This window comes from Protopterus annectens, chromosome 4.part0 (assembly GCF_019279795.1).
Source record: "Protopterus annectens isolate FY-2018-M chromosome 4.part0, PAN1.0, whole genome shotgun sequence".
In the NCBI taxonomy this organism is placed as follows: domain Eukaryota; kingdom Metazoa; phylum Chordata; order Ceratodontiformes; family Protopteridae; genus Protopterus; species Protopterus annectens.
The window spans coordinates 1,498,047,624-1,498,075,340 of NC_056733.1; the positions used below are offsets into that span (position 1 = coordinate 1,498,047,624).

General features: G+C 44.3%; 1 protein-coding gene across 2 annotated transcripts in view; it reads left to right on the forward strand.

Moving 5' to 3' along the window:
* The window catches only part of MED7 (mediator complex subunit 7), a 75,761-nt gene extending 59,471 nt beyond the window's left edge, over window positions 1–16,290 (forward strand). For both annotated transcript variants that reach the window (XM_044069338.1, XM_044069339.1), the window contains exon 2: window positions 15,425–16,290. In XM_044069338.1, the coding sequence (XP_043925273.1) occupies window positions 15,450–16,142 (693 nt within the window). In that variant the 5' untranslated portion in view covers window positions 15,425–15,449 and the 3' untranslated portion in view covers window positions 16,143–16,290. The remainder of the gene's footprint in view (window positions 1–15,424) is intronic.
* Window positions 16,291–27,717: the final 11,427 nt, after the last annotated feature.

The following is a 27,717-nucleotide window of genomic DNA, read 5'->3' on the forward strand; positions in this document are numbered from 1 at the left end:
GCAGTATTTTTTAGGCTATTTCTTTTTGTTACACTTTTCATGGCAGGAGCCTTCCTTCTTCAGTTAAGGCTTATTCTACTAGAGCTGTGTTTTCTTTTGATGCTTTTTTCAAGGGCTTAGATACTAACTATATTCTTGAAACTGCTACCTGGCCCTCTGTGCATACCTTTAGCAAACACTACAAGTTGCATGGTATCTCTAGAGCTAGGGCTGGTTTTGCTAGTGCCGTTCTTCATAGCTTTTTAGGGGACTCTTCTGCTCCTTCTCCCCTCCCCAGATGTCCTTCAAGGATGCATCTGCAGTCCTAACGTCTGGGTCTGGCCTCGGCTGATGTCGCACATCACCCGACGTCACAGCTGCTGGGGTATAAAGGCATCAGCCAACGCCATTTTCCTCAGTCTTTCTTGCCGGGTGGTGCCCGAAGCAGAAACTGTTCGCAAGTGCCGGTCGGTCAGATCCAGAGATTTCTACTACCGAAGACTTCTAAAAAGCTAAGTACCCCGTTGGGGACTCTTTCTTTCTTGCCTCAGCCGATGTCAGACAAAGTAAATAATTGTTTAACTTGTGGGAAACAAATACCTCATAAGGATTTCCACACTTACTGCCTTCCTTGCTTAGGCCCAGACCACGACGTATCAGCTTGTCTAGCCTGTGCTTCCTTCAACCGACGGACACTTAGACGTCGGTCGGAGTTTGCAGAGGAGTTTTTTGGTCCCGCTTTTGCATACAAAATGCCGTCGGAGACTCCGACTACACAATTAGCTAAAAAGTGCAAGGAAAAGGACCGACACTCGCGGCCCGCGGTTTCGGCTGAAACCACTGTTTGGCCTACCGCGAGTGTCTCTGTTTCGGCTGAAACCGAGTCCTCGGTTCTTCCTTCGGCCGAAAGCATGCCTCCGATAGCCGAGGCCTCACAGAGCATGGCTGAATCTGCTACTGAATTTACTGCTACAGAAGCAGGCACCCAGGATTTGTCAGACACTATTCCTTTAGACATATCTATCCCTGCACGTGGGGCTGCTAGACCCCCTGCTTCTATGTCTATCAAGGCTTTTGCCAGGGCTAAAGCAGCTAAATCTTCTAAGGCCTTACCTGCTAAAACTCCCTCACATAGGCCTACCTCTAGTTCCCAAATACTCAGCCTGGCTGAGGATCTCATTTCTTTGATCAGGGGATCCCAACCTCACCCAGACAGGGCCTCTCAGCCCCCTCCAGATAAGAGGCCTAGGACTGAACTCCCGGAACCTGTCTCTACAGACTATTCCTCGGATGACTCAGACATTTCAGACCCTCAGGAAGGCCCATATTTTCCTTATGAGGATTCTGATGCAGAAGACTCCATTCCTTCTGCTTCTCCTCCTGAAGAATTTTCTTTTGGGGAAACCTTACATGCTATGAGGGAACACTTCCAATGGCAGGGCCAGGATTTTTCAGATTCAAGGAAAAGGCTAAGGACTTTTTTACACTTACCACAGCATAGGCCTTTAGCCATTCCTCCAGTACTAACAGTTGATGATGATGCATATAATGATGCCTGTACTGCCCCTGATTCTCTTCCTCCGGCCCCTGCCAAGCCTGACAGATATTACAGGGTCCCGGACACACAGTACCATTTGTATAAGGCTCCTGTGGCAGACCCTGAAACCATTTCACAGGGCCCTAAAGGTGTGGCAGCTGCTTCTGCCAAAAACCCTCTTCCCTCTGAAAGGGAATCTAGAGCATTAGAGAGATGGGGTAAAAAGGTTTATACTTCTGCTACTCTTTCGGCCAGGGCCTTAAACTGTCAATTTCACATGATTCAGTACCAGGAATTTCTGTTAGACCAGCTAAATAAAAAACTGTCCTCTCCTGAACCTATAGACCGCAAGTCCCTTCAGGATTTGGTACATAACTCTCAGCAGGTCAGTAACCATTTCTTAAAATGTGGCTATGATGCACTGGAGGCTTCCTTTAGATCAGCTATGACTGGAACAGTGATTCGAAGGCATGCCTGGTTAAAAGGCATGCCTGGTTAAAAGAACAATCCTTACCAGACCATGTTAAGTCAAAACTCCTAGATGCTCCCATGGAGAAACAAAGTTTGTTTGGCTCCCCTGCACAGGAGGTTCTAAAGAAGGTGGAAGAAAAAGCAAAATCTGTCCAAACAGTCAAGGATTTCTTACAGGTCCAACCTCCGAGGTTTAGCAGAAATTGGCCTTCGAAGAATTGGTCCTTTCCAGACAGCTCCAGAGCACAGAGAGGCAGAAATAGACGCCCAAGAGGCAGAGGTCAATCTAGGGGTGCCTACAGGGGACGTCAGTGGCAACCTACCAACCAGAGAAGTACTGCCACAGATTCAACTACAACCACTTCCACAGGGCAGACACAATGACTTGGCTCTGGTTCCGCCTACCAGGGAACAACTGGAAGCACCCTTGGGCGGAAAGCTAGCCTTATTTTCCGACAACTATCATTACATTACAGGAGACAAATGGACTTTACAAACAGTAGACAAGGGCTACAGGTTTCACTTCCACACTCTACCAAAAAAGAGGGGAATGCCAAACCTACCACCAAGCCAAAAAACAGACGCTCTAAGACAAATCAACAACTTACTAAGGATGAGAGCTATAGAAAAGGTGCCACCTATGGAACAAGGCCAAGGATTTTACTCCAGGCTTTTCCTTGTACCAAGAAAAGAAAATCAATGGAGACCTATTCTCGACTTGTCCGCACTGAACACATACCTCATTGTTCCAAAATTCAAAATGCTGACCTTCCAGCAGCTTCTTCCCATGCTGGGCAAGGAGTCTTGGCTGGTGACTCTAGATCTCAAAGAGGTATACCTGCACGTCCCTATACGACCAGATTGCAGAAGACACCTCAGATTTCTTGCAGGATCAGAGCATTATCAATTCTCAGCATTGCCCTTTGGCTTATCTACTGCGCCCAGAGTATTCACTAAATGCCTGGCATCAGTAATTGCTCATTGCAGGCTTCAGGGAATTCAAATTTACCCATACCTGGAGGACTGCCTAATACAAGCGGACAACAAGGCAAAATTAACAAAAGATTTGGAAAATGTCATACAACTGTTGCAAGCCTTTGGGATACACAGTCAACATGCAAAAGTCAAGATTAGTACCATCCCAAAGGATAACATTCTTGGGTGCAGAACTGGATACATCAACTCAGATGGCTTTTCTCACAGAAGAAAAACAAAAGCAACTACCAGTCTACTTCATGACATTAACAACACAAACTCAGCTTACTGCAAGGAAAGTCCTGCAAGCCCTGGGTTACATGGCATCCTGCATATTATTGATTCCGCATGCCAGGCTGCATATGAGAAAGTTACAATGGTACCTAAGGAATGTATGGTCTCAACACAAGCACAGTCTAGAAGCCCAGATTCCAATAATGCCATGCCTGAAGCAAGAATTCTTGTGGTGGGCTCAGGCCTGTCAGTTGAACAGAGGATTGCCTTTCCACAAACCTCATCCAAGCCAGACCATCACCACGGACACCTCAGACCTAGGCTGGGGGGCACACATGGTGGACAAGTGTATACAAGGCCTATGGACCCAAGACCAGCTGAATCTACACCTAAATCTAAAGGAGATGCTGGCAGTGAAACATGCGATCCAGGCATTCAGACCACTCCTTCAACAGGGTCATCTGCTGATAAGGACAGACAATACCACAGTCATGTGGTACATCAACAGGGAGGTACACACTCATATCCTCTATGCCAGATGGCAATGGACCTGTGGAATGTGGCCCTGAATCTCAACATTCAACTTCAGGCCAGATTTGTACCAGGAAAAGAAAATTCTCTAGCAGACACCTTAAGCAGAACTACCACGGATGCTGCATCCAGATATCTTCAAAGCCATAACAAAGAAATGGGGACTACCAGAAATAGACCTGTTCGCCTCCCCACACAACCACCAATTGAAGAAATTCTGCACAAGAGCATACCACCCACTTGCTTGGAGGGTGGACTCCCTTTCCTTCAGCTGGAAAAACCTGACAGCATATGCATTCCCACCTCTTCCTTTGATGGTAAGTCCTACTGAAAATCAGAGAGGATCAGCCAAGGGTAATCCTGATAGCTCCAGACTGGCCGAGGCAACATTGGTACCCGCTACTGAGAAGCATGTCTCAGACACACGCATGGCATCTACCTCTATGTCCCTTACTTCTAACACAGAACAACTACAAGATCCTACATCCAAACTTGAAAACACTGCAGCTAGCTGCTTGGAATATTGCATAAAACAAAATAACCCAGATTTATCTCCGAGGGTTAAGGACATTATCCTGGAGGCACGCAGACCCTCCACAAGGAAAACTTATTCAGCCAAGTGGAAAAGATACCTCATTTGGAGTGCAGCAAAGGGAGAAAATATCTCATTGGCAAACATAGCACACATCCTGGAATACTTAGCAGAACTGTTCCACAATGGCCTGTCTTACTCCTCCATTAAGATTAATGCATCAGCAATTTCAGCAGAATGCAACATGGATCCTCCTGTCTTCTCTCCTCCTCTACTCAGGCAGTTCTTGAGAGGAGTCAAAAATGTAAAACCTCCAAGGAAACCACCTTTACCTACATGGGATCTCAACTTTGTGCTGGAAAAGTTAACACTTCCCCCTTTTGAACCAGCAGCAACAGCAGAACTACAGTTCTTGTCTTGGAAAACTGCTTTCCTGCTAGCAATCACTTCAGCAAGAAGGGTATCTGAGTTACAGGCATTAATGGCAGTACAACCCTTCCTTATCTTCCATCAGGATAGAGTCTCTCTGAGAACTAACCCTACCTTTATGCCAAAAGTGGTCTCCAGAGTTTCATTGAACCAAGCGATTCATTTACCTACATTCTTCCCCAACCCACAGAACCGGGGGGAAAGACTGCTACATACCTTGGATGTGCACAGACAATTACGCTACTATCTGGACAGAACTAAGACCAGCAGAAAAACTGACCAGCTTCTGGTAGCATATGCAACAGGAATGCAAGAAAAGCAATTTCAAAACAGACAATCTCAAAATGGATAGGAAGTTGTATTCGATTTTGTTACTCTTTTCATGGAAAGACAACTCCTGAAAATATCAGACCTCATTCCACAAGAGCTACAGCCACCACTACAGCTTTCCTACAAGGAGTGGCTACCAAAGACATTTTAGAAGCTGCTACTTGGAGCTCCGTGCATACATTTGCCAAGCATTATAATCTTCCCTTATACTCTAGATCCCGAGCAGGTTTTGCAACTGCTGTTTTGCAAGGGATCTTAACTACACCATCTTTATCTTAGTGCCTCCTCCCCCAGTTTGGCTATGGTATTCTACCCATATGTTAGGACTGCAGATGCATCCTTGAAGGACATAGTACAGTTTTGTACCTACCATAAATGTAGATGTCCGATAGGTATGCATCTGCAGTCAGGATTACCCACCCTCCTTCCCCTCTGTGGTATTCCTAGGGTATTTACCCCTCTTTTAGCTAGCTGGGGGAATCTATTATGGTGTATTTGTTTGTGTATATATGTATATATGTATGTATATGTGTGTGTGTGTGTGTGTGTGTATATATATATATATATATATATATATATATATATATATATATATATATATATATATATATATATATATATATTGTTTGCTCTCTACTGTTTGGAATTATTTGCATTTATCCAAATTTAGCCTTCCTAGAGGGCACCTGGCATCTGGGGCAAGAAACACTGAGGAAAATGGCATCTGCTGATGCCTTTATATCCCTGCAGCTGTGACGTCGGGTGAAGTGCGACATCAGCCGAGGCCAGACCCAGACTTTGGAATCCGGCCGACCGAAGGGCTGCCTGGCAGGACAACCCATATGTTAGGACTGCAGATGCATACCTATCGGACATCTACATTTATGGTAGGTACAAAACTGTACTTTTCCTCTCGAGCTTTTGCCACTCTCCCATATGGTAATGAATACTAAGTGTAAAGACAATAGTACAGTTGTGTAAAATCTTACCATAACGGTAGATGTCCTTGCCTTCACTGATGCAGTATTTGCTCCCTCCTTCTATCCCCCTAGTCTGTTGCCTTCCTGGATGTACCGGATTACCTCTTGGATTCCTTGGACCGGTGTTACTACTGGGGCAATCTGTTCTGTTTATGGTAAGCCTGAACATCACTTTTATGCCCTTTGCCACATAAGGAGTATTTGGGTGACGTTCGGTGTACCTATTAAACAAGCAACAAGTAGTCTTTGGTAGACTGGCCAGACATTCAGACTTCATCGGCAGGTATTCCCATATGGTAAGGAATATTGCAGCAGTGAAGGCAAGGACATGCACTGTCATAGCAAGATTTTACACAACTGTACTTTTGTACTAGAGGTAATGGTGTTTTGATGGACTTTCTAACAGTTTAGTTATTTGCATGTGTTGTATTTTCAGTGTGGACAAGGTTGTGTGTGAGTGGCATAATCTGCCTATGTATGTTGGATTATCAGATGGTGTTATCAGATGATGTTACTGCCCAAGTCCTTAGATAAGTGGTGTGATTTGGTTCAAAAATATTTGTGCTGGGCATTACTTCTGGTAAACTCTAAATTGTCCACGTGTGATTATTGAGTTGTTTTTATAGTACATTGAGCAGTTAGAAGCCTAGCCTAGCCACACTTTCCCACAAAGCTTTTAGCCTTTATATTTTAAGTATGGATAACCCAAAGTTGAGCAGAAGATTAAAGAGACAAGTCTCTTAACCCAGAGCTAATTTGTAGTTACCTATAATTCCTCCAGATTATGTTTTGGCTGTACATATATTGTGTTACTTGTAATTCTTAGAGCAAAATGGATACTGTAAATATGTAGTGGCTGAAATGTGCTGCTTCTTGCTCTTCCCCTTCATTATTTTCCTTTACATCCATTGATTAATGGAACTTTAAATGTGACAGTAAAAACGCTACTGGTTCCACAATTGACTGGATCTTGACCAACACTCCTAACAACTGCTGTAACCCTTCTACCTTCCCTGACTATTAGTGACCATGCTCCCATCTCTATCTTAAGGCACTCTCCTCATCTCTCTAAGCCCCATTGTAGGAAACCGACTAACTTTTCCCCTGAAACCTTTAACTATAGACTTTCTGCCATTAACTAGTCTTTCCTAAAACTCTCCCGCTCAATGATGCTGTTAATTCAACCACATTTTCCTTGATGCCCTAAACCCTCTTGCCCCAACTCACAAAATCAGAACCAAATCTAATATTTGCACCTTGGCTCTCCAAAGCTACTCATGCTTTGATGCATAAAAGAGATGCTCTATGGAAAAAATGGCAAACCACTAAAACTCCTCCCACCTTTCTCCAATGTTATAAGCAACTCAGAAATCATGTAAAAAAAAAAAAAAGTATTATTTTGGATAAACGCCAATATTTCACTTAATTTCAAAGCTCTCACCCAAATGACCCCCAAAAATTCTGGATAAGTATCAACTCCCTGCTCCACACTGATTCTCCTACCACCCCTAACCCCTTCCTCTATAACTCTCCCTCTGAAACTGCAGACTTTCTCAAAAAACACTTCATAGGCAGCATCTCTAAACTCCTACCCTCTGGTAACTCTGCTCATCCCAAAACCATGATGTCCTTCAAGAATGCAACTGCAGTCATAACATATGGGTTGTCCTGCCTCAGGCAGCCCTCGGTCGGCCGGATTCCAAAGTCTGGGTCTGACGTCGGCTGATGTCGCATTTCTCTCCGACGTCAGAGCGGCTGGAGTATATAAGCATCAGCCGACGCCATTTTCTTCAGTCTTTCTTGCCGCGCGGTGCCCGAAGCAGAAGCAGTTCGCAAGTGCCGGTCGGTCAGCTCCTGTATTCTTCGAATCCGAAGTCATCAAAAAAGCTAAGTACCCCGTTGGGGACCTTTTCTTGCCTCAGCCGATGTCAGAAATTACTGAAAAAGTTAACAGTTGTCTGTCTTGTGGTAAACAAATACCTCACAAGGATTTCCACTCTTACTGTCTTCCTTGCCTTGGCCCAGACCACGACGTCTCGGCCTGTGTCGCCTGTGCTCGCTTCAATAAGCGCACTCTCAGGCGCCGGGCGGAGTTCGCTGAAGACTTTTTCGGCGATAAATTTGCTTATACAATGCCGTCGGAACTTCCGACATCGCAGACTCCTAAGAAACGAAAAGACCGGGACCGACATCCTCGGCCCGCGTCTTCCACCGACTCCACGCCAAAACCTACCGCGAGTGCTCCGGTTCCCCCTGAGATGGTTATTTCACCACTCCGAACCGAAGACACCGCATTACCGATACCTCCGATACCGGAGGCCACACAGAAGCCAGTTATAGATTTTCCTCTGGATACTGAAACCGAGGAAATGCCAGAGACCATTGCTGTAGATAAGGTCACTCCTGCACGTGGAGCTGCTAGGCCTCCTATGGCCATGTCTATTAAGGCCTACACACGTGCTAAGGCAGCCAGCAAGACCAAGCACCTTACTGCTAAAGCCTTACCTCAGCCTACTCCTGAAACACAAATCATGACTATGGCAGCAGACTTAATTTCAATGATTAGAGGTTCACAGGCCCATCCTGAGAGAGGATCCCAGCCTCCTTCTGATAAGAACCCCCGGGTTGAACCCTCTGACCCTATCCCTTCAGATGAAGATTCTGAGGACTCTGTTCACTCGATGGCCAGGAAGAGCTCTTCCAGACCTATGAGGACTCGGATGCAGAGGATTCCATCCCCTCGGCCTCCCCTCCTGAGGATATTTCTTTTGGGGAAGTTCTGCATACCATGAGGGAACATTTTAAGTGGCAAGGCCAGGAATATTCTGATTCCAGAAAGCGCCTTCGAACCTTCCTTAAAAAGCCCCAACACAGGCCCCTGGCTATACCTCCTGTGCTTGATGTTTTGGATGACCTATACTCTGACTCCAATGTTACCCCGGATACTCTTCCTCCTGCTCCAGCCAAGCCAGACAGATATAGGGTCCCAGAAACACATTCTCATTTCTTTAGGGCCCATGCTGTTGATTTAGAAACTATTTCTCAGGGACCTAAAGGGGTTTCAGCATCCGCCTCCAAAAATCCTTTGCCTTCCAACAGGGAAGCTAGGTCATTAGAGAGATGGGGGTTAAAAGGTTTACACCTCCACTACTTTATCTATGAGAGCTCTGAATTGCCTCTTTCATATGTTTCAATATCAGGATTACCTGTTAGATGATTTACAGAAAACATTGGCCTCTCCTGAACCTATTTACAGAAAACATTGGCCTCTCCTGAACCTTTAGACAGGAAGTCTTTGCAGGAAGCTGTACATAATTCTCAGCAAGTCAGCAATCACTTTCTGCAGTGTGGATATGATGCATTGGAAGCTTCATGTAGGGCAGCTGTGACAGGGGTGGTCATTCGTTGACCTGCATGGTTAAAAGAACAACCTCTACCAGATCATGTTAAGGCAAAACTCCTTGATGCACCCTTGGAAAAGAACAAGCTTTTTGGTGCTAATGCTAAAGATGTGTTAAAGTCCATCGAGGAAAAAGCAAAATCAGTTCAGACGGTCAAAGATTTCCTCCAGGTTCAGCCACCCAGATTCAGCAGGAATTGGCCTTCTAAAAACTGGTCCTTTCCTAATCCTGAAAGATTTCAAAGGGGTAAAAACAGGCGTGGCCGAGGAAGAGGACAATACAGAGGTTCTTACAGGGGACGACAATGGCAACCAGCAAACCAAAGAAGTGACACAGGGGTCTCCCCTGCCCCACAGGGACAATCTCAATGACTTTCCTCTACTTCCACTGACCAAGGAGCAAATAGAAGCACCCTTGGGCAGAAAATTATCTCTGTTTTCAGACAATTGGCACAGATTGACAAAGGACAAATGGATTTTGGACATTATAGACCAAGGTTACAGGTTCCACTTTCATACCTTACCAAGAAAACAAGGCATGACAAACCTACCACAAAACCAGAGGGCAGAGGCCATCAAACAAATTTCTCTGCTTGCTCAGATCAAAGCAATAGAAAGAGTTCCACAACAAGAGCAAGGCCAGGGGTTTTACTCAAGACTGTTCCTTGTTCCAAGAAAAGAAACTCAATGGAGACCAATACTGGATTTGTCCGCATTAAACACTTTTCTCATAGTACCAAAGTTCAAAATGCTGACTCTACAGCAACTCCTTCCCATGCTGGGCAAGGGGTCTTGGCTGATTTACTCTGGACCTCAAGGAGGCATACCTGCATGTCCCTATCAGACACATCTGCAGAAGATACCTCAGATTTCTTGCAGGGCCAGAGCATTATCAATTCTCAACATTGCCATTTGGCTTATCTACTGCGCCCAGAGTATTCACAAAATGCCTGGCTTCAGTAATTGCTCATTGCAGGCTCCAGGGGATCCAAATTTACCCGTACCTGGACGACTGCCTCATACAAGCGGACGACAAATTGATTTTGACAAAAACTTGAACTATGTCATACAATTGCTACAGGCTCTGGGATACACAGTCAACTTCCAAAAGTCAAGACTTCAGCCATCCCAGCAAATAACCTTCTTCAATCTAGACACAGCCTCTCAAATGGCTTACTTGACAGAAGACAAGCAAGAGAAGTTAACTCATTATTTCAAAGGTTTGGCAAAACTCACCCAGATGACTGCAAGGAGATTCCTACAGGCCCTGGGTTACATGGCATCCTGCATTCTCCTGGTTCCATTAGCAAGACTACACATGAGAAAGCTTCAATGGTACCTAAAAAGCCTATGGTCTCAGCACAGCAACAACCTAGAGACAACCATACCGCTCATTCCATGCCTACAAAAGGAATTCCTATGGTGGGCCTCGGTAAGCCAGGCAAACACAGGTATGTCATTCAAAAAACCTCAGATAACACAGACCATGACCACAGACGCCTCAGACCTTGGATGGGGGGGCGCACATGGAGGGCAGATGTATACAAGGACAATGGTCTCCAAAGGAAACACATCTGCATATAAACCAAAAGGAAATGCTGGCAGTAATGCATGCCATCGAGGCCTTTCGACAACAACTTCAGCAAGGCCATCTACTGATACGGACAGACAACACCACTGTGATGTGGTACATAAACAAGCAAGGGGGCACCCATTCTTACCCCCTTTGCAGACTGACAATGAATCTTTGGAAAAAATCACTGAGCCTAAACATACAGTTGCAATCCCAGTTTGTTCAAGGCAAAGACAATGTGCTGGCGGACAGCCTAAGCAGGAATTTCATAGATCCACACGAGTGGAGGTTACATCCGAAAATTTTCACACAACTCACCTCGACATGGGGCAGGCCAGAAGTAGACCTATTTGCCTCCCACCTCAACCATCATCTACAATTCTGTTCAAGGACATATCATCCACAAGCTTGGAAAATAGATGCTCTTTCATTCAACTGGAACTTCCTAAAAATCTATGCATTCCCACCTCTGCCACTGATGACCACAGTATTACTAAAGATCAAAGCAGAGAGGCCCAAGGGGATCCTAATAGCTCCAGACTGGCCAAGACAACACTGGTATCCACTACTATGGAGCATATGTCACAACAAAAAGTGGGCCCTTCCCCAATGGCCCCCTACTTTTGACTCAACACAACTTTAAAACAGTGCATCCAAACCTTCAGACGCTGCAGCTAACAGCCTGGGAGATCACATGAATAACCTCAATCTATCTCTCTCCATGGAAGTTCAGCGGATATTAACAGAAGCTCGAAGACCATCCACCAGAAAGGTTTACTTAGCAAAATGGAAGAGATTCAGCATTTGGAATACCAGCAAGGGACATGATGCATCATTATTGAACATCCCACTCATCCTGGAATATTTGGCAGATATGCTACAGAATGGACTGTCGTATTCTTCCATAAAGATACATGCTTCAGCTATTTCAGCTAGATATAACACTGATCCGCCTGTGTTTTCACATCCTTTGTTAAGGCAATTCCTCAGGGGAATCAACAACATTAAGCCACCAAGAAAGGCTCCAGTGCCAGCTTGGGACCTCAACTTTGTCCTAGAAAAACTGACTCTACCTCCCTTTGAGCCAGCAGCTTCAGTGGACTTACAATTTCTCTCGTGGAAGACAGCTTTCCTGTTGGCAATTACCTCAGCAAGAAGGGTTTTGGAACTACAGGCCCTAATGGCAATACCACCGTTCATAATCTTTCACAGAGACAGGGTCTCCTTAAGAACCAACCCTACTTTTATGCCAAAGGTGGTATCTAGGGTTTCTTTAAATCAAACTATTCACCTGCCTACTTTCTTCCCCAATCCTGAGAGCAAAGGGGAAAGACTGTTGCATACCTTGGACATTCACAGACAACTTCGCTACTACCTGGACAGAACCAAGACCAGTAGGAAGTCTGATCAGCTTTTTGTAGCTTACGCCCCTGGAGTACAAGGAAAAGCAATTTCCAAACAGACTATTTCAAAATGGATTGGACATTGCATCAGATTTTGTTATTCCTTCCATGGGAAGAATGTTCCAGCTAATGTCAGACCACACTCCACCAGAGCTACAGCCACCTCTACAGCATTCTTAAGAGGGGTGCCTACAAAAGACAATCTAGAAGCTGCTACATGGAGCTCCGTGCATACATTCTCCAAACACTACAATCTCCCTTTGTACTCCAGATCCAGAGCAGGCTTTGCTTCGGCAGTCCTGCAGGGTTTGATTGCCACACCATCTCTTTCCTAGAGCATTCCTCCTCCCCCAGCTAAGCTATGGTATTCAACCCATATGTTATGACTGCAGTTGCATTCTTGAAGGACATAGTACAGTTTTGTACCTACCATAAATGTAGATGTCCGATAGATATGCAACTGCAGTCGGATTTTCCCTCCCTCCATACCCCTCTATGCCTTGGGTCCACTTCTATCCCTGTTTCTCTTAGCTGGGGATATCTGTTATGGTGTATCTGTTTATTGCTTACTTATTTGTCTGGAATCCTGTTTTTGTCTTCCAATTTGATTACAGCCTTCCTTGGAGGGCACCTGGCATCTGGGGCAAGAAACACTGAAGAAAATGGCGTCGGCTGATGCTTATATACTCCAGCTGCTCTGACGTCGGAGAGAAATGCGACATCAGCCGACGTCGGACCCAGACTTTGGAATCTGGCCGACCGAGGGCTGCCTGAGGCAGGACAACCCATATGTTATGACTGCAGTTGCATATCTATCGGACATCTACATTTATGGTAGGTACAAAACTGTACTTTCTCTCTCCACTGAAACTCCCCCCCCCTCAATTTCTGAAAATTGCTGCTGACTATATTGAATATCCTGTATTTATCTTAATCAACCGCTCCATTCAGGAATCTACCATACCAGAAATATGAAAATCCTTCTATACCACTCCTCTGCACAAAGGTGTCAACTCTTTTGAACCCTTTAGCTATAGACCGATCGCTATTCTCTCACCTCTCCAAGATCCTTGATAAATGTATACATACTCGACTACTGTCCTATCTCATTCACGAAAATCTACTGACCCCCTTGCAACATGGTTTCCGCCCTTAACACAGTACCTCAACTGCCTCTACTCAAAAGGTTGCAGAAGCTAGGGACAACAACCTCCTCATCTCCTGTCTATTCCTTGATCTCTCTAAAGCCTTTGACAACTGTGTCTTATCCCATCCTTCTTAACAAACTCTCAGACCCAAACCTCTCTCTCTGGCTGGTTCCAATCTTACCTTACTGGCAGAAAACAAGCTGTTAGATGGCAGCAGGCTTTCTCACCCTTCCTTGCGGTTCAAATAGGAGTACCCTATGGCTCCATAATTGGACCGCTCCTTTTCAACATTTTTTACCAACAACCTACATTCATCCTGCAGTTTCTCATCTGTAATCCGCAGATGATGCTACTCTCTTATCTACCTCCAGTACTATCTCTGAACTACACTCGCTAACACAAACCTCGTTTATCTCTGTTGAAAAATGGCTCAGAAACAGTCAGCTAATCCTTAACCCTAAGAAAACTCAACTCCTTCTCTTCCTACCTCAGACGCTCTCTCACCTTAAGTCCAACTTTTCTCTTTCCTCCCTAGATGGCACCACTTATCTCCCCTGCCTCACACACCAAACTCCTTTGGGTAATAATTGATGACCAACTAAAATTTGACTTGCACATACAACAGTCCATCAAAAAAACCCCACCAAAAACTTGGATTACTTTTATAGGAACAAAATTCCTCACTACTACCACTAAACGCACTCTTGTGCAGGCATTTCTCTTATCCAGTCTTCTATATGCTTCCCCCATTCTTACCAATATCCAAACTACCTCAGTGCAGAAACTGGAACAAACATGCAACAAAATTACCAGATTTATTCTAAACCCCAACCACTCTTCACATCACTGCCTCTCACTAAACAAACTTCAGTGGCTGGAATTTCTGCACCTTCTCCTGCAATCACAACTCCACACTACCTTTTCCATACTCAACAACCCGTCTGTCTGCCCTATCAACGCCTCCCATGTTACTCCCTACTCTCCCCTGGCCTCTCCGGAGTGCTGATCAGCATCTTCTCTCTGTTTATAAACCCAAAAGGAATATTTGCAAAATACTTTACAAACACTCTGTCTCACTAAATTGGAACAAACTCACACTCCATATTAGATCCAACCTTTCCTTTTCCTGTTTTAAAAAGGAGCTTAAATCCTACTCACTAAACTTGAAATTTTGCTGTTGCATTGAAGTAAATATTGTGGGAAGAAATATCCAGGGAATTGTTATGGCTAGGCTTGCATAGGCCCCAGGGCCGATAGCCTAGTACCAACCTATGAACCACACATAGTCTGTCTCTCCCACTGTAGAACCTGTTGCATCTCCTAACTTTGTTTGTTAGTAACTTCTGCTAACTTTGTTTGTTAGTAACTTCTGCTTAAACTAATCTCCTAAACCCTCAGCTGTACTACTGTCTCCCCCCCACACTTCCTATCAATGTCTATACATTTATCCTTCTTTTGAACAACAGTTATCTTTTTGTTTTTACTCTCATATGTATTCAAATTTTAGTCCACTACTATCAGTGCAGCCTAATGTTCATAATTTTTTCTCTCTCTAATTAATTTTGTATTTGCAGTGTTTTTAATAGTTTTTGTCTGTATGTTTATCTTTGCTTATGTTTGCTGAGGATCTTTCTCATTGGGTCTCCACTGAAAATGGGTTGCTTACTATCAATGCAATGCAAATAGTTAACCTTTTCTTTTTTATAATTATTTTATATTGTGATTGTTATTTAATATTTGTATATTGTCACTTTATTATGTTTGCTGGCGCTTTTCCCCTCGCGTCTCCAAATGGGTTTGTTTGCAAACTCAGTTGGACTAACCCGGTTAACAAATGTGAAATAAATAATAATAATAAATAACTTTTAAGAGCGGACTTTAACTTTTTTTTTTCCTTTGCAGTTACATGTTTGCATACATCTGAACAATGAGTGAACCACAGCAAGTGAGCGCACTTCCCCTGCCACCCATGCAGTATGTTAAAGAGTACACTGATGAGAATGTTCGCAAAGGCCAAGCTCCTAAACCGCCACCTCCTGTTAAAGACTGTTACACTATGTTTGGTAACCAGTTCCAGTGTGATGATCTCATCATCCGTCCTTTAGAGAGCCAGGGCATTGAGCGGTTGCATCCATTGCAATTTGACCACAAAAAGGAGCTAAAAAAACTTAACATGTCTATCTTGGTCAATTTTTTAGATCTTTTAGATATTTTAATCAAAAGTCCTGGAAGTATAAAGCGGGAAGAAAAAATGGAAGATTTAAAACTGCTTTTTGTCCATATGCATCATCTTATTAATGAATATCGACCACATCAGGCTAGAGAGACTTTAAGGGTAATGATGGAAGTGCAGAAACGTCAGCGCTTGGAAACAGCAGAAAGGTTCCAGAAGCACTTGGAGAGAGTTGTAGAAATGATTCAAAATTGTTTGTCTTCCCTTCCTGATGACTTGCCACAAGCAGATGGAACATTACTAGTAAAAATTGAACAAATGGATGTTGAGGAGGCAAACATTTGTGTTGAGCAGAGAGAACAACAATTGGACCAAGCTTCTGCTAACAAAGAGCCTTCATTGGATAAGGATGCTGCTATGTGTAAAATTATAGATGAAATGACATGAGCATGTATATTTTTTTCAATTCACTCGCTGTAAATATTTCTTTTAGAAATCGTTTTTATTGGTGCTGAATGAAAGTTTTTTCTTTATTGAAATTGATTTATAAAAATGTATATAAACTTTATAGTTTAAATAAAACAGTCACTACATCGTACTGTTTTGTTAATGGATGAATGCCTTTGAAGTTGGTCCTTTCCTGACTGTGCCAATTCAAAAGAGTTAGCAGATTTATTGCAGTCTGCTTGTCAAGTGGCCATACATTCATTACAATGTGGATATGACACCCTAGAAGCCTCCAGCAGGGCAGCAGTGACAGGATCTGTTTATTATGAGACATGCATGACTGAAGGAACAACCTCTCCCTGATCATGTCAAAGTCTAAACTTATTGACGCACCCCTAGATAAGGAGCGCTTGTTTGGGGAAAAAGCAGAAGTACTTAAAAAGATGGAAGACAAAGCAAAATCTATGCAAACAGTAAAAGATTTCTTTCAGGTTCAGCAGGAACTTTCCCTCTAAGCACTGGGCCTTCCCTGCACCTAGCAGACAGGGCCAAGGTAAAACCCGCAGGGACAGACCATCCAGGCCCCTATCCCAGGGACACCAGAGAAGCAAACAATGGACCACTTCCATCTCTAAGGCAGGGAGTTCTAAGCCAGCCTTCTATGGCAAACACTCACAATGACTCCTCCTCCTCCCTCTACCCCTCCCTTCATTCATCAAAAACTAGGAGGAAGGATCTTGCTCTTCAAAGACAATTGGATTTCTGTAACAAAGGACCAATGGGTCTTAAAGATAATTTTTCAGTGATACAAATGCTCTTTCAGTGAACCCCCAATTCCAAGAGGATACACAGGCTTGCCTCCAAATCACTGGGCAGAGGCATTGAAACGGGTACAAACTCTCATACCCCAGGGGGCAGTAGAACCTGTCCCTCATATCAAACAGGCAAAGGATTTTATTCCAGACTATTCCTTGTTCCCAGAAAAGAAAGCACTTGGCACCCCATCCTGGATCTCTCCATTCTGAACAACTCCCTGGTGGTCCCCAGATTCAAAATGCTACCTTTGTAGCAGCTGCTGCCTATGCTAACAAAAAATGCCTGGCCTAGTGACCGTAGACCTAAAAGATGCCTACCTCCACATGCCCATCAGGGAATCATGCAAGAAATTCCTGCGCTTCAGGGCAGACTCACACCACTTTCAGTTCTCTGTTCTGCCCTTTGGCTTATCTACTGCACCCAGAGTATTCACCAAATGCTTGGCCCCGGCCATAGCATTCTGCAGACAAAGAAATATACAGATTTACCCTTACCTGGATGACTGCCTCATTAAGGCAGAGTGCAAAGAAAAGCTTCTCCAAGTCAAATCACTCCTAACTTCCCTAGGGTTCACCATCAGCGAGAAGAAATCAAAGCAAACCCCACCATGAAGATCATATTTTGGGAGCTCTGCTAGACACAGCATCCCAAATGGCCTTCCTTTCTCCAGAAACACAGAGCTTCCTGCCTCTCTGCTTTACCCTGCTGGCTTCCAGAAGTCACCTCACTGCGAGGAAGTTCCTGCAAGCCCTGGGATACATGGCATCTAGCATCCTTGTCATTCCTCTGGCCAGGCCTCACATGAGAAAACTTCAGTGGTATGTAAAGAAACTTTGGTGCCAGCACTCTGTCCCTAGAGACCTCTCTTCTCTGATCTCATGTATAAGGGCCGTGTTTCTCTGGGGGGCAGAGGCCTGTACCAGGAACAAGGGTCTTCCATTCATCCTCCGCTCTACCGGCCAGACCATCGCCACCGATGCCTCAGACATTGGTTGAGGCATTCACCTAGCAGGCAAGTGCACCCAAGGTCTTTGGGATGCCCAGCAACTTCACTTGCAAATCAATCAGAAAGAAATGATGGCAGTATAAAAGGCTCTGACTTCTTTCAAACCCCATCTCAGGCCAGGGGTTTTTCTTATAAAAACAGACAGCACCACAGTAATGTGGTGTATCAACTAACTGGGGAGGACCTATTCTTACCCCCTGTGCAGGTTAGCCATGAGCCTCTGGCTTACAACCACCTCCATGGGTCTACACCTAATTGCACAATACCTACCAGAGGTCAACAATACCCTGGCCGACCACCTAAACAGAAATTTACTGGCCCCCACGAATGGCATCTCCACAGGGAAATCTTTCTGCAAATCACTCTGGAGTGGGGGACTCCAGACGTGGATCCCTTTACCTCGCACTTCAACCACCAGCTGCAAAAGTTCTGTACCAGGGAGTATCACCTCCTAGCGTGGAAGGTGGATGCCTTGACCTTCCCCTGGAACTCCCTCTTTGTGTATGTGTTACATCCACTGCCCCTTATTCCCAAGGTACTGATCAAAATAAGGGAGGAGAAACCAAAGGCCAATCCTCATTGCACCAGATTGGCCCAGGCAGCATTGGTACCCCTTACTGTGCAGCCTGACCTTACAACCCCCCAAGCACCTTCCCCAATCACAGACCTCTTGACCCATGGGATGGGGAAGATGCTGCACCCAGACTTAGACTCTCAATCTTTCAGCATGGGGTATACCTTAAAAGCCAACAACGAGTCCCTGTTAAGCAAACTGGTCCTAGACATCATCAGAGAGGCCAGAAGGCCTAGCACCAGAAAGTCATACGCAGGAAAATGGAAAAGAGTCTGCTCCCTGAGTCAGTCCAAAGGGGCCAGTACCTCCCATCCTTCCATCCCTCTTATCTAGGATTACCTAGCCGATTGCTAAATAATGGCCTCACTTTCACCTCTGTTAAAATTCATGCCTCAGCCTTTTCTGTCCATTACAATTCAGACCCACCCCTCTTCTCTCATCCTTTGATTAAGCAATTCCTCAGAGGGGCTTCTAATATCAGACCTCCTCCTAGAAGTCTATGTCCTAAAAAACTAACCTTATCTCCTTTCGAACCTGCTGCTTCTACAGAATTGAAATACCTCTTCTGGAAGACTGCCTTCCTACTAGCTGTCACCTCGGCCAGAAGTGTATCGGAGCTTCAGGCTCTAATGGCTGTTGAGCCCTTTATCATTTTCCATACAGACAGGGTCTCCCTGAGGACTAACCCCTCCTTTATGGCCAAGGTGGTATCTGATGTGACCCTCAACCAGACCATACACCCACCCACCTTCTTTCCCAACCCTCAAAGCAAGGGGTAAAGAATTCTACACTCGCTAGACGTGCACAGACAACTTACTATCTGGACCGTACTAAACCTTTCAGAAAAACAGACCAACTACTTGTCAGCTTTGCCCCTGGGGCAGAGGGGAAACCCATTTCTAAACAAACAATTTCAAAATGGATATCACACTGTATCCATTTTTGCTGCAGATTACAATGGACCCCCCCCCCCCAAGTCTATATGTACCCATTCCACTGGAACTGCCTCCACTTCCACAGCCTTCCTCAGAGGAGTCCCCACCAGGGACTTCTTGGAAGCAGCCACCTGGACCTCTGTCCATACCTTTACAACCTCTTTTTTCTAAGTGTAGGGCAGGGTTTTCCTCTGCAGTTCTGCAGGGCCTGCTAACCATGTCTAGGACTCTAACCTTTCCTTCCACCCCTCTCCTCAGCTTTAGGAATCCTCCCACAGGTGATAACTGCTACAGTGAAACATGAAGAACCTAGTACAGTTGTGTACGTGTACCATGAATGTAGATGTTCGAGTGTATTCACTGTTGCAGTCCTGGTTTCCCTCCCTCCATCCCCCATGTAGCATCTTCCTCCACCAGGACCACTTTTCCTTATTTCCTTGTGCTTCTGACAGGTTAGAGAAGGAAAAACTGATGTAATGACGTTTGCTGTCTTGCTTTATAGCACTGATGACGGACGTCAGACTACAGGCAACTGCAGCCGATGCAAAAAAAATTGACTCTGTTATACGGGCCGGCCGAGGGCTACCACAGCAGGGCTAACCCACAGGTGATGACTACAACAGTGAATACACTCGAACATCTACATTTATGGTAAGTGTACACGACTGTACTTTCCTGGCTCTCGACAGATAAGTCACTTGGACATGCATGCATTTGTTAGCTTTTACAGCAGTTAAAATGCTATTTGTTTAGCTTTTGAAAAAACGCACTACCTGCTACATGTATCTGCTACAGAGCAGATTCTAGTAACCTATTCACTTTCACTTCAGGGTTGGGTCAGGGACTTGTTTAGAATTCCTGCTCCCCCCCCAACAGCAGCCAGTGGCTAGTTATGTGCCAAATGAAAATTTGTGCACATTGCACCCTCCCTGTCTGTCCATCCTTGACGTGCACTTTAAATCTAATATGCTTTGGCTTTATAAATCCTCTCCCATTTGCCACTTTTTGTCATATTCCCAATTTACCAGTTGTTAGCTGGTTATTCCTTTAAGTGAGCTGCCTGCATAAAGATATTTATAATCATCTCGCTGTACTTTCAGTGAACTGAGTCTGCATACGTTAGTGAAATTGCTAGGAGCATGTTGGTAGTTGAAATAATGCTTGCTACATTAACATTTAAACTTCAGTACTTGTGTTGCATTATCAAGCTGTCTGCATCTTTCTGTTGCCTTTATTTTTAGGCATCTGTCATATGCAGTGATTATAACTATATTTAGGTTTGGTACCTTATACATCAGTGATGCATTTTCATGTGCTGTCTTTCATGCCATTTTATTAATGAACTTTAGCGTCTTGTTAAACAGAAAGCTAAAAATGAGAAGTACTTGCATATCTGTGTGTAGCTAATGCTGAACTAAGGGTTCATAAGTAGGTACTAGGCTGTCAGCCCTGGGGCTTATATAAGCCTAGCCAAAAAAGTTCCCTGGCTTTCGCCACCCAAGAAAGTTATTTTCCTGCACCCCTGTCTAGCAGAGCCACAGAAGTGGTCCCCGGGGTGAATTTCCTATTTCCCATCCAATTGTCGAGATTTTTCTTAGAGGGCTAATGAGGAGCTTTGCTTGACACGAATGGGTAGTCTGTTCCAGAGCATGGAAGTCTCTGGGGACAGGAATCTATCCCTCCAGCATGTTCTGTTTATTGCGGTGGCAAGGTTTAGGCCCCTGGAGCATGTGGCTTGGAGGGATTGGGGTTTCTTTAAGTGTAGCATGTCCAACAGATCTGGATTTGACATAGCTTTGTGTGTTAGGCAGAGGTCATCTCTGAGTAGGCGATAAGAGACTGAGTAGAGCTGGAGTTTTTTGAGATGGTCTGCATATGGCATCTGTTTGAGGTATTTCTGTGGCCTTTCTAGTTGTTGTAGATGTCTTGCGAGGTACATGCCCAAACTGGGCGTTGTACTTTATAATGGGTCTGATGAGGGATGATGACCTCGTTTTTTTTCTGGAGGTGGACCCTTTTGTGATGAGGTGTTCCACATAGAAGGACTTTCTGACTACTGTGGCGATGTGATTATCAAGAGAGAGACTACTGTCCACCTGTGTCCCAAGGTCTCATCACACTTGCGGTGTTTAGTAGGCTACCGCCTATGTGGTAGCTCATGGGTACAGTGTTTTTACCAAAGGGGATGACAGTGCACTTCTTGGCATTGAGCTTGAGGCCATGACTGAGACCAAGCATCAGTCTCAGTGAGGCTCCTTTGTAGAATGTCCACATCATTAGGCGATTCTATTATGGCACCTAGTTTGCAGTCGTCTGCGAACTTCGTTAGCCAAAGACTTGCTGTATTGACCTGGACTTCTGAGAAGTAGATGCCAAACAGGAGAGAGAACCCTGGACTGAGCCCTGTGGTACTCCACTTGTCACTGGTCTGAAGTTGGATTTGGAGTAGTCTACTTTCACTGTGTGGGTTCTGTCAGTGAGCCAGTTGGCCACCCATCTTATGACATAGAGATTTATGCCCAGTCTAGTGAGTTTATTTATAACTCCAGAGTGGGGGATGGTGTCAGAAGCCTTGGCAAGGTCAAAATAAACTGTGTGCACCACCTTACCCTCATCCACGGCTGTTGACTGCTTCAAAGAAATCAGCCAGGTTTAGGAGACATGACCTACCTTGTTTAGGAGACATGACCTACCTTTTACAAACCCAAACTGAGTGGAGGTTACCTATGTCCTTGTTTGTAAGCTCCAAGATGATACATTCCATGGCCTTGCACACCAGGCTCATCACGCTAATGGGGGGGGGGTAGTTCCTGGGGTCCATGGTGCCGCCTCCTTTGTGCAGTGGGATAACCGTTGCTGTGCACCATTCAGTAGGCACAAAGCCTGAAGTGAGGCTATGATTGAGCATGGTACTTGGGTGGAGTGCCAGTTCGTTCTGTAGTTTGTGCAGAAAGCAGCCTGGGATGTTGGCAGGTCTCATGGATGCTGTGTTCTTGGCTTTGGAGAGTGCAGTCTTTACTTGTGCAGCCATGATTACAGGGGCTCTGCATTCTTCCAGTATAGTGATGGGCCCTTTGGGGGGTGAAGTTTGCACTGAACCTGTGTGCCAGGATGTTGGCAATGTCGGTTGGTCCTGTATATCTAGTGCCATTGTGCTGTAGCTTAGAGCAGATCTGAGTGTCTCCATTGAGATTCTTTACATAGCTGTAGAATGCTTTGTGGTTGTCTTTAGAATCGGTGGTGATTTTATTTTCATAATTAGCTTTGGAGGTTTTTATGAGGGATCTTAGTTTCTTACTGAGGCTGACCAGGGAGTTCCTGCAATCAGGGGATGTTTTTTTTTTTTTTTTTTTTTTTTTTAACAGCTTCTTCCTTCTGTTGTAAAGTTTGTTTATGGCAGAGGGCCACCAGATTGGCTTCCTTTTCTTGGGGGATAGAGTCTGGTTTCTGTTGGGGATGGCATGATCCATGCACTTGTGTATATGCTTATGCAGTGCATTTGTATAGGATTCAGGAGTCGTACCTCTATTTTCCATCTGTATGGGTGTCGTAAAGCTTGCCACTTTTGTCTTAAGAAGCATTAAATTTGCTTTGGAGAGGTTTTTTACGGTTGTTTCCTTAATAGGGGGTGGGGGTGGGATATTGATGTCTAGGGTGATTAGCTTGTGATCGGATCTGACCAGCGAGGAGTTTACCTCTGGCATGGAACATCGGTTACCCATATTGGTAATGACCAGGTCCAGGATATTGCTGCCCCTGGTGGGGGTATGAACAAGCTGATCCAGGGCATTGGAATTTATGAATTTCATACTAGAGAAAACAACGAACTCCACAGGATACTTTGTAAAACAAATACTGAAAACAGCTGAGAGAATCCAAAGATCAGAGTAGATGTTGTAAAAACTGGTCAGTGACCACGCAAAAACCACCAGGATATAAAATTCAAAAAACAAAATTTATTGAAGCGCTTTTCGTCTGCTTAGTAAGCAGACTTCTTCAGAATGATTCATTCTGAAGAAGTCTGCTTACGAAGCAGACGCTCAATAAATTTTTTGAATTTTATATTTATGAATTCCTGAAAGCATTGAGCAAACTTGTTAGTACATGAGTAGTTTTCCCAGTTGATGGTGAGGTAGTTGAAATCTTCCATTATTAGGGTATTGGGCTGTACCTTAATATTACCCAGTATATCAAGAAATGTGGAGTGGGCATCCTGGGGCATGGCAGCGGATCAGTAACAAGCTACAACCTGGATTGCAGTCTTGCCCAGTGTTAGTTGCACTTGGATAATTTCGGATGCATTATGTTGAGCAGCTAGGCTGGAGATGTGTATATCCTTAATGAATATGGCCATGCCTCCTCCTTCAGTGTTTTGGTCCAGGTTAGGTGGCCGAAAGGTGTGGTATGAGTTATAGCCTGGTAATGCAGGGGGTGTTCTTTGGAGCCTTGAACCAGGTCTCCATCACTGCACAGATGTTGATGTTCTCCATTTTAAGGAGTGCCTCGAGTGAGTGCATTTTGAGGTTTAGACTTCTAGCATTACCCTCAGATTTTTCTTCCTTATACCTGCTACAGTGGTGAGTTTGTCATTTGAACCTTGCCTAAAAAGGCACTCTAGTGGTGGAAAGAGCCTTAGCCAGTATCTGGAATCCCTGGGGCGACAGGTGCAGGCCATCTCTGGCAAACCATTGTGTTCTGTCGATCAAGTCGTCCCAGGCAGGCAAGACACTGGATCCCCTTAGAGTGACAGCAGAAGCTTAGCCAATTGTTAGTCAGCCATTTTTTCCTTGTATTGTGGCATCATTCTGGGCGATGGCAGGATGCTACTCGGGACTAGGGTCGTACCTGCCTGGGCTATATGATATGAGAGCTCCTCCATGTCTCTCTTCATGTAGTCCAGGGAGGTACGTCTCAGGTCATTCCCACTAACATGGACAGAGTCATATCTGTACTTGTGGAGTGACCTGAGTGCTTGCATTATGTGACGGATTCTGGCACCCGACAAGCAGCTGACAGTAACTTTCTCCTTGTTTAGCATGGTGAGTGGGATATCAGTGTGCCTGATTGTAGAGTCCTCTGTGACTAGTGTGCTTGGTACGTTGTTTTGCCTTATGGGCTGAGGTTGAGTGGCACACTGATTTTGTGGACTGTGTATCATTTGGGTAGTGTTGGGGGTGGTGGTTGCTTGCGTTTCAGCTTTGGAGGTCTCTCTTGTTTGGGCATATTTTTATTGAGAGCCTATGCGATTGTAGGTGTGTGTTTTGTGTTACTGTGTGTGGGTTTAGGTGGTGTAGGTTTTGATGGACTAGGTGTTGAATGTGGAGTGGTGCAGGTGTTTACCTACTCCTCTTGACTGTCTAGTACAATCTTGGCTGGAGAGAGCTTGGCTTCCAATTTGGCTATATGTGCATCTGTCCCAGGTTGTGGTGTTGTGTGGTAGGAGGAGAGGGTTGTCAGTGTATATGAGGCAATTGCTACATTGCCCCAAGATGCCGAGATTTGTCAGGTGGACAGGGGGAAAATGCCAGAAGCTGACCCTTAGACATGCCTGGATAGGTGCTTATTAATTTAAGTACTAAAAGCTCTTTTCCTCCTAACAGGTGAGGAAAGTTGAGTGCTGCAGTAATTTGTAGATTATTTAGTGCTTGCAATGAGTTTTGAACAAGTGCTGAGCAAAAGGAAACAATTTTGAGTGCTAAAACTAGAAAACTGGCTAGTTCTAAGGGAAAATTAGAAGAGCAGACTTTCTGGCACCAGGAATAGTTTAACCCTAGTTAAACAGTGCTGTGTGATGTGCAAAACTGCACAAATACAGGTTTTTAAATAGAAAGATGAAAGGGATAGAAATAGCCCAAAATGGCCAGTAAAACTACAGATTCTGAGCTGAAACTACTCCTCCAGCGACAGGCTGCTCAAAGCTCACCACTTTCACTGATGAACAGAGAAGCTTCCTTCTATCTTAGTAAAGTCTGAGCAACACAGAAACTACAAAACAGCCCAGAATTCAGCAAAATATGAAAACCGGACTCTACTGGTTATAGAAAGACGGGAAACAGGTAGAGAAAGAGGATTTTTCTGTTTTAATTTAAAAAAAAATAAACAGATACAGTAAAACAAACTTTTAAAGCATAATGGCTATTGCACTTGAGTGTGTAGCCCTCAGCAGTTGAAAAACGCTAAAACGATCAGTTAGACTAGTTTTATAAACCACCACAGGAATAGAGAGGGGGGAACAGATGAGAAAACAGCAGACATTGTCAGCAAATATATAAAATAATTCAGTTAGGCAAAAATTAAGACAATGCAGAACTCTGAAAAGTGCCAAGAAATATACTTATCAGTGATATATTTCCAGATTGTTTGAGAAGCACTCCAGTCACTACACAAGGAGATGACCCAGAAAAGGGACATAGTCAAGATGAAGCCGTTTTCTAACTTTCAAAATGTAGTATGTTTCTGTACTGTATACCTCTTCACTACTATTGTATAACATTTTAAAACTACTGACTGAAAGAAGCAAAAACTGCTTTGCTAAGAATTCCAAACATTCCAAAAAAATAAATTTAACAAACTACAGAGCCGCAATTCATAAATACAGCAAGCATTAAATCACATCATATAAACAATTTACAAAGAAACAAAAAAAAATGCTGGAGCATATGCAATGTATGTCTGTTTAGGTCCATTACCTAGCCTTGTACCTGCCACCAGGAACTCTGCACACAGTCACAACGCAACCTAATATCCCTGCTTGCTCATAATCAGCCTATAAAGGATATGGCCATAGCAATCACTTTCATTCTGAAAATTGCTCTACACAAGTGGTTTTGTTCCCAGGATGGTATGCTCGGAAGAGAGGCTTTTTTTCGGTTTTATGATTTTCAAGCATTCTTTACCTACATGCTTACCTTCCCTTCAACTCTGCTTCCTTTCTCTGATCACTACCACATATAGTACACACATTCTGTTGCTCTCTCCTCAAGCTACTCGCTTGATTTTGAGTTGCTTAGTTCAGAGCAAGTGTCCAGCAAGGAGTACAAGACTAATTACACAGCTATGTTTAGGGATTGGATGTTTGTTCTTCAGCACTCCATCAAGCTCACAAGAGAATAAGGAATATAGGAGAGTCAAGACGAGGATAAAATGTTTACAGAAAGGGAACCGAGATTTAACCATTGGTCAGCTATAACTGACTTGCATGCTGTTAGCCCACTGGAACAGGCCATCTGCTCAGAACACAGCTCACAACATTGCTGAACAGCAGCAGAGAATTAGAACATGCCTAGAGAACTGGAAAAGGGTGGATACCCTGGAAATGTGGCCTATGTGGAGAGGAGCTGGAGAACATCATGCCTGCCACCTTATGCTTGGCTGGTTAACTATGGATGTTATCCTGACTACTCATTGGCATTACCTGGCTAAGGTTAACTATTTTACTTCATCAACAGAAAAAGAGTACTGTTGAGGTTTGAAATCCCAGAAACATTGGTAGAATTAGTGCAGGCTATGTTCAAGGACCCAGTGACTCAAGTACGAACAGTGTTCGGTCACTCGAACTCGAGGGGTTCCCAGTGGGTGTGGGTGTGCACCACAGTTCAGCACTGTGCCCACTACTGTTCATACTGGAGATGGACTACATTAGCAAACAGGTTGGAGAGGACAGATTAACAAAGTTGCTGTATGCTGATGATGTGGCATTACAGGCAGACTCTGAGCAAGAACTTCAGCAAAGGGTAGAGGAAAGGAAAGCAAAACTGAAGGCACACAGGATGAAACTAAGTACAGACAAGACGGTAGTAATGGCAGTAAATTGAGGAAATCAGAAGAAGCTGAGAACTGAGATAAAAGGGAAGACAGTGGAACAGGTAAATAGCTTCTTTAAGTATCTGGGAGGGGTGGTTGAGGAAAAGGCAAGTCTGAATGAATAGGTCAAAGCTAGAATCAGAGGGGCTGCATCCAAATGGCATAGCATGTCAGGTGTAGTGTATCACAGAAGAATGCCAAAGAAGTGTTGCACACATTTACTTCTGCACAGTATATTTCAAGGTATTGTTATACTAATTCTTTTGAATTGTCTCGTCTTTGCCAACTTTCAACTGCACCTGGCAAAGGTGCTCTGCATTTGTGGTATCTGCTGTGGACCATTGTGTCTTCTGGTGGTGTGGATTTATACAACAGTGTCTGTCCCATCCCCTAAATTGTTTACCTTTTGATTGCCAGGTTTAGCGTTTCATTTATCATGTA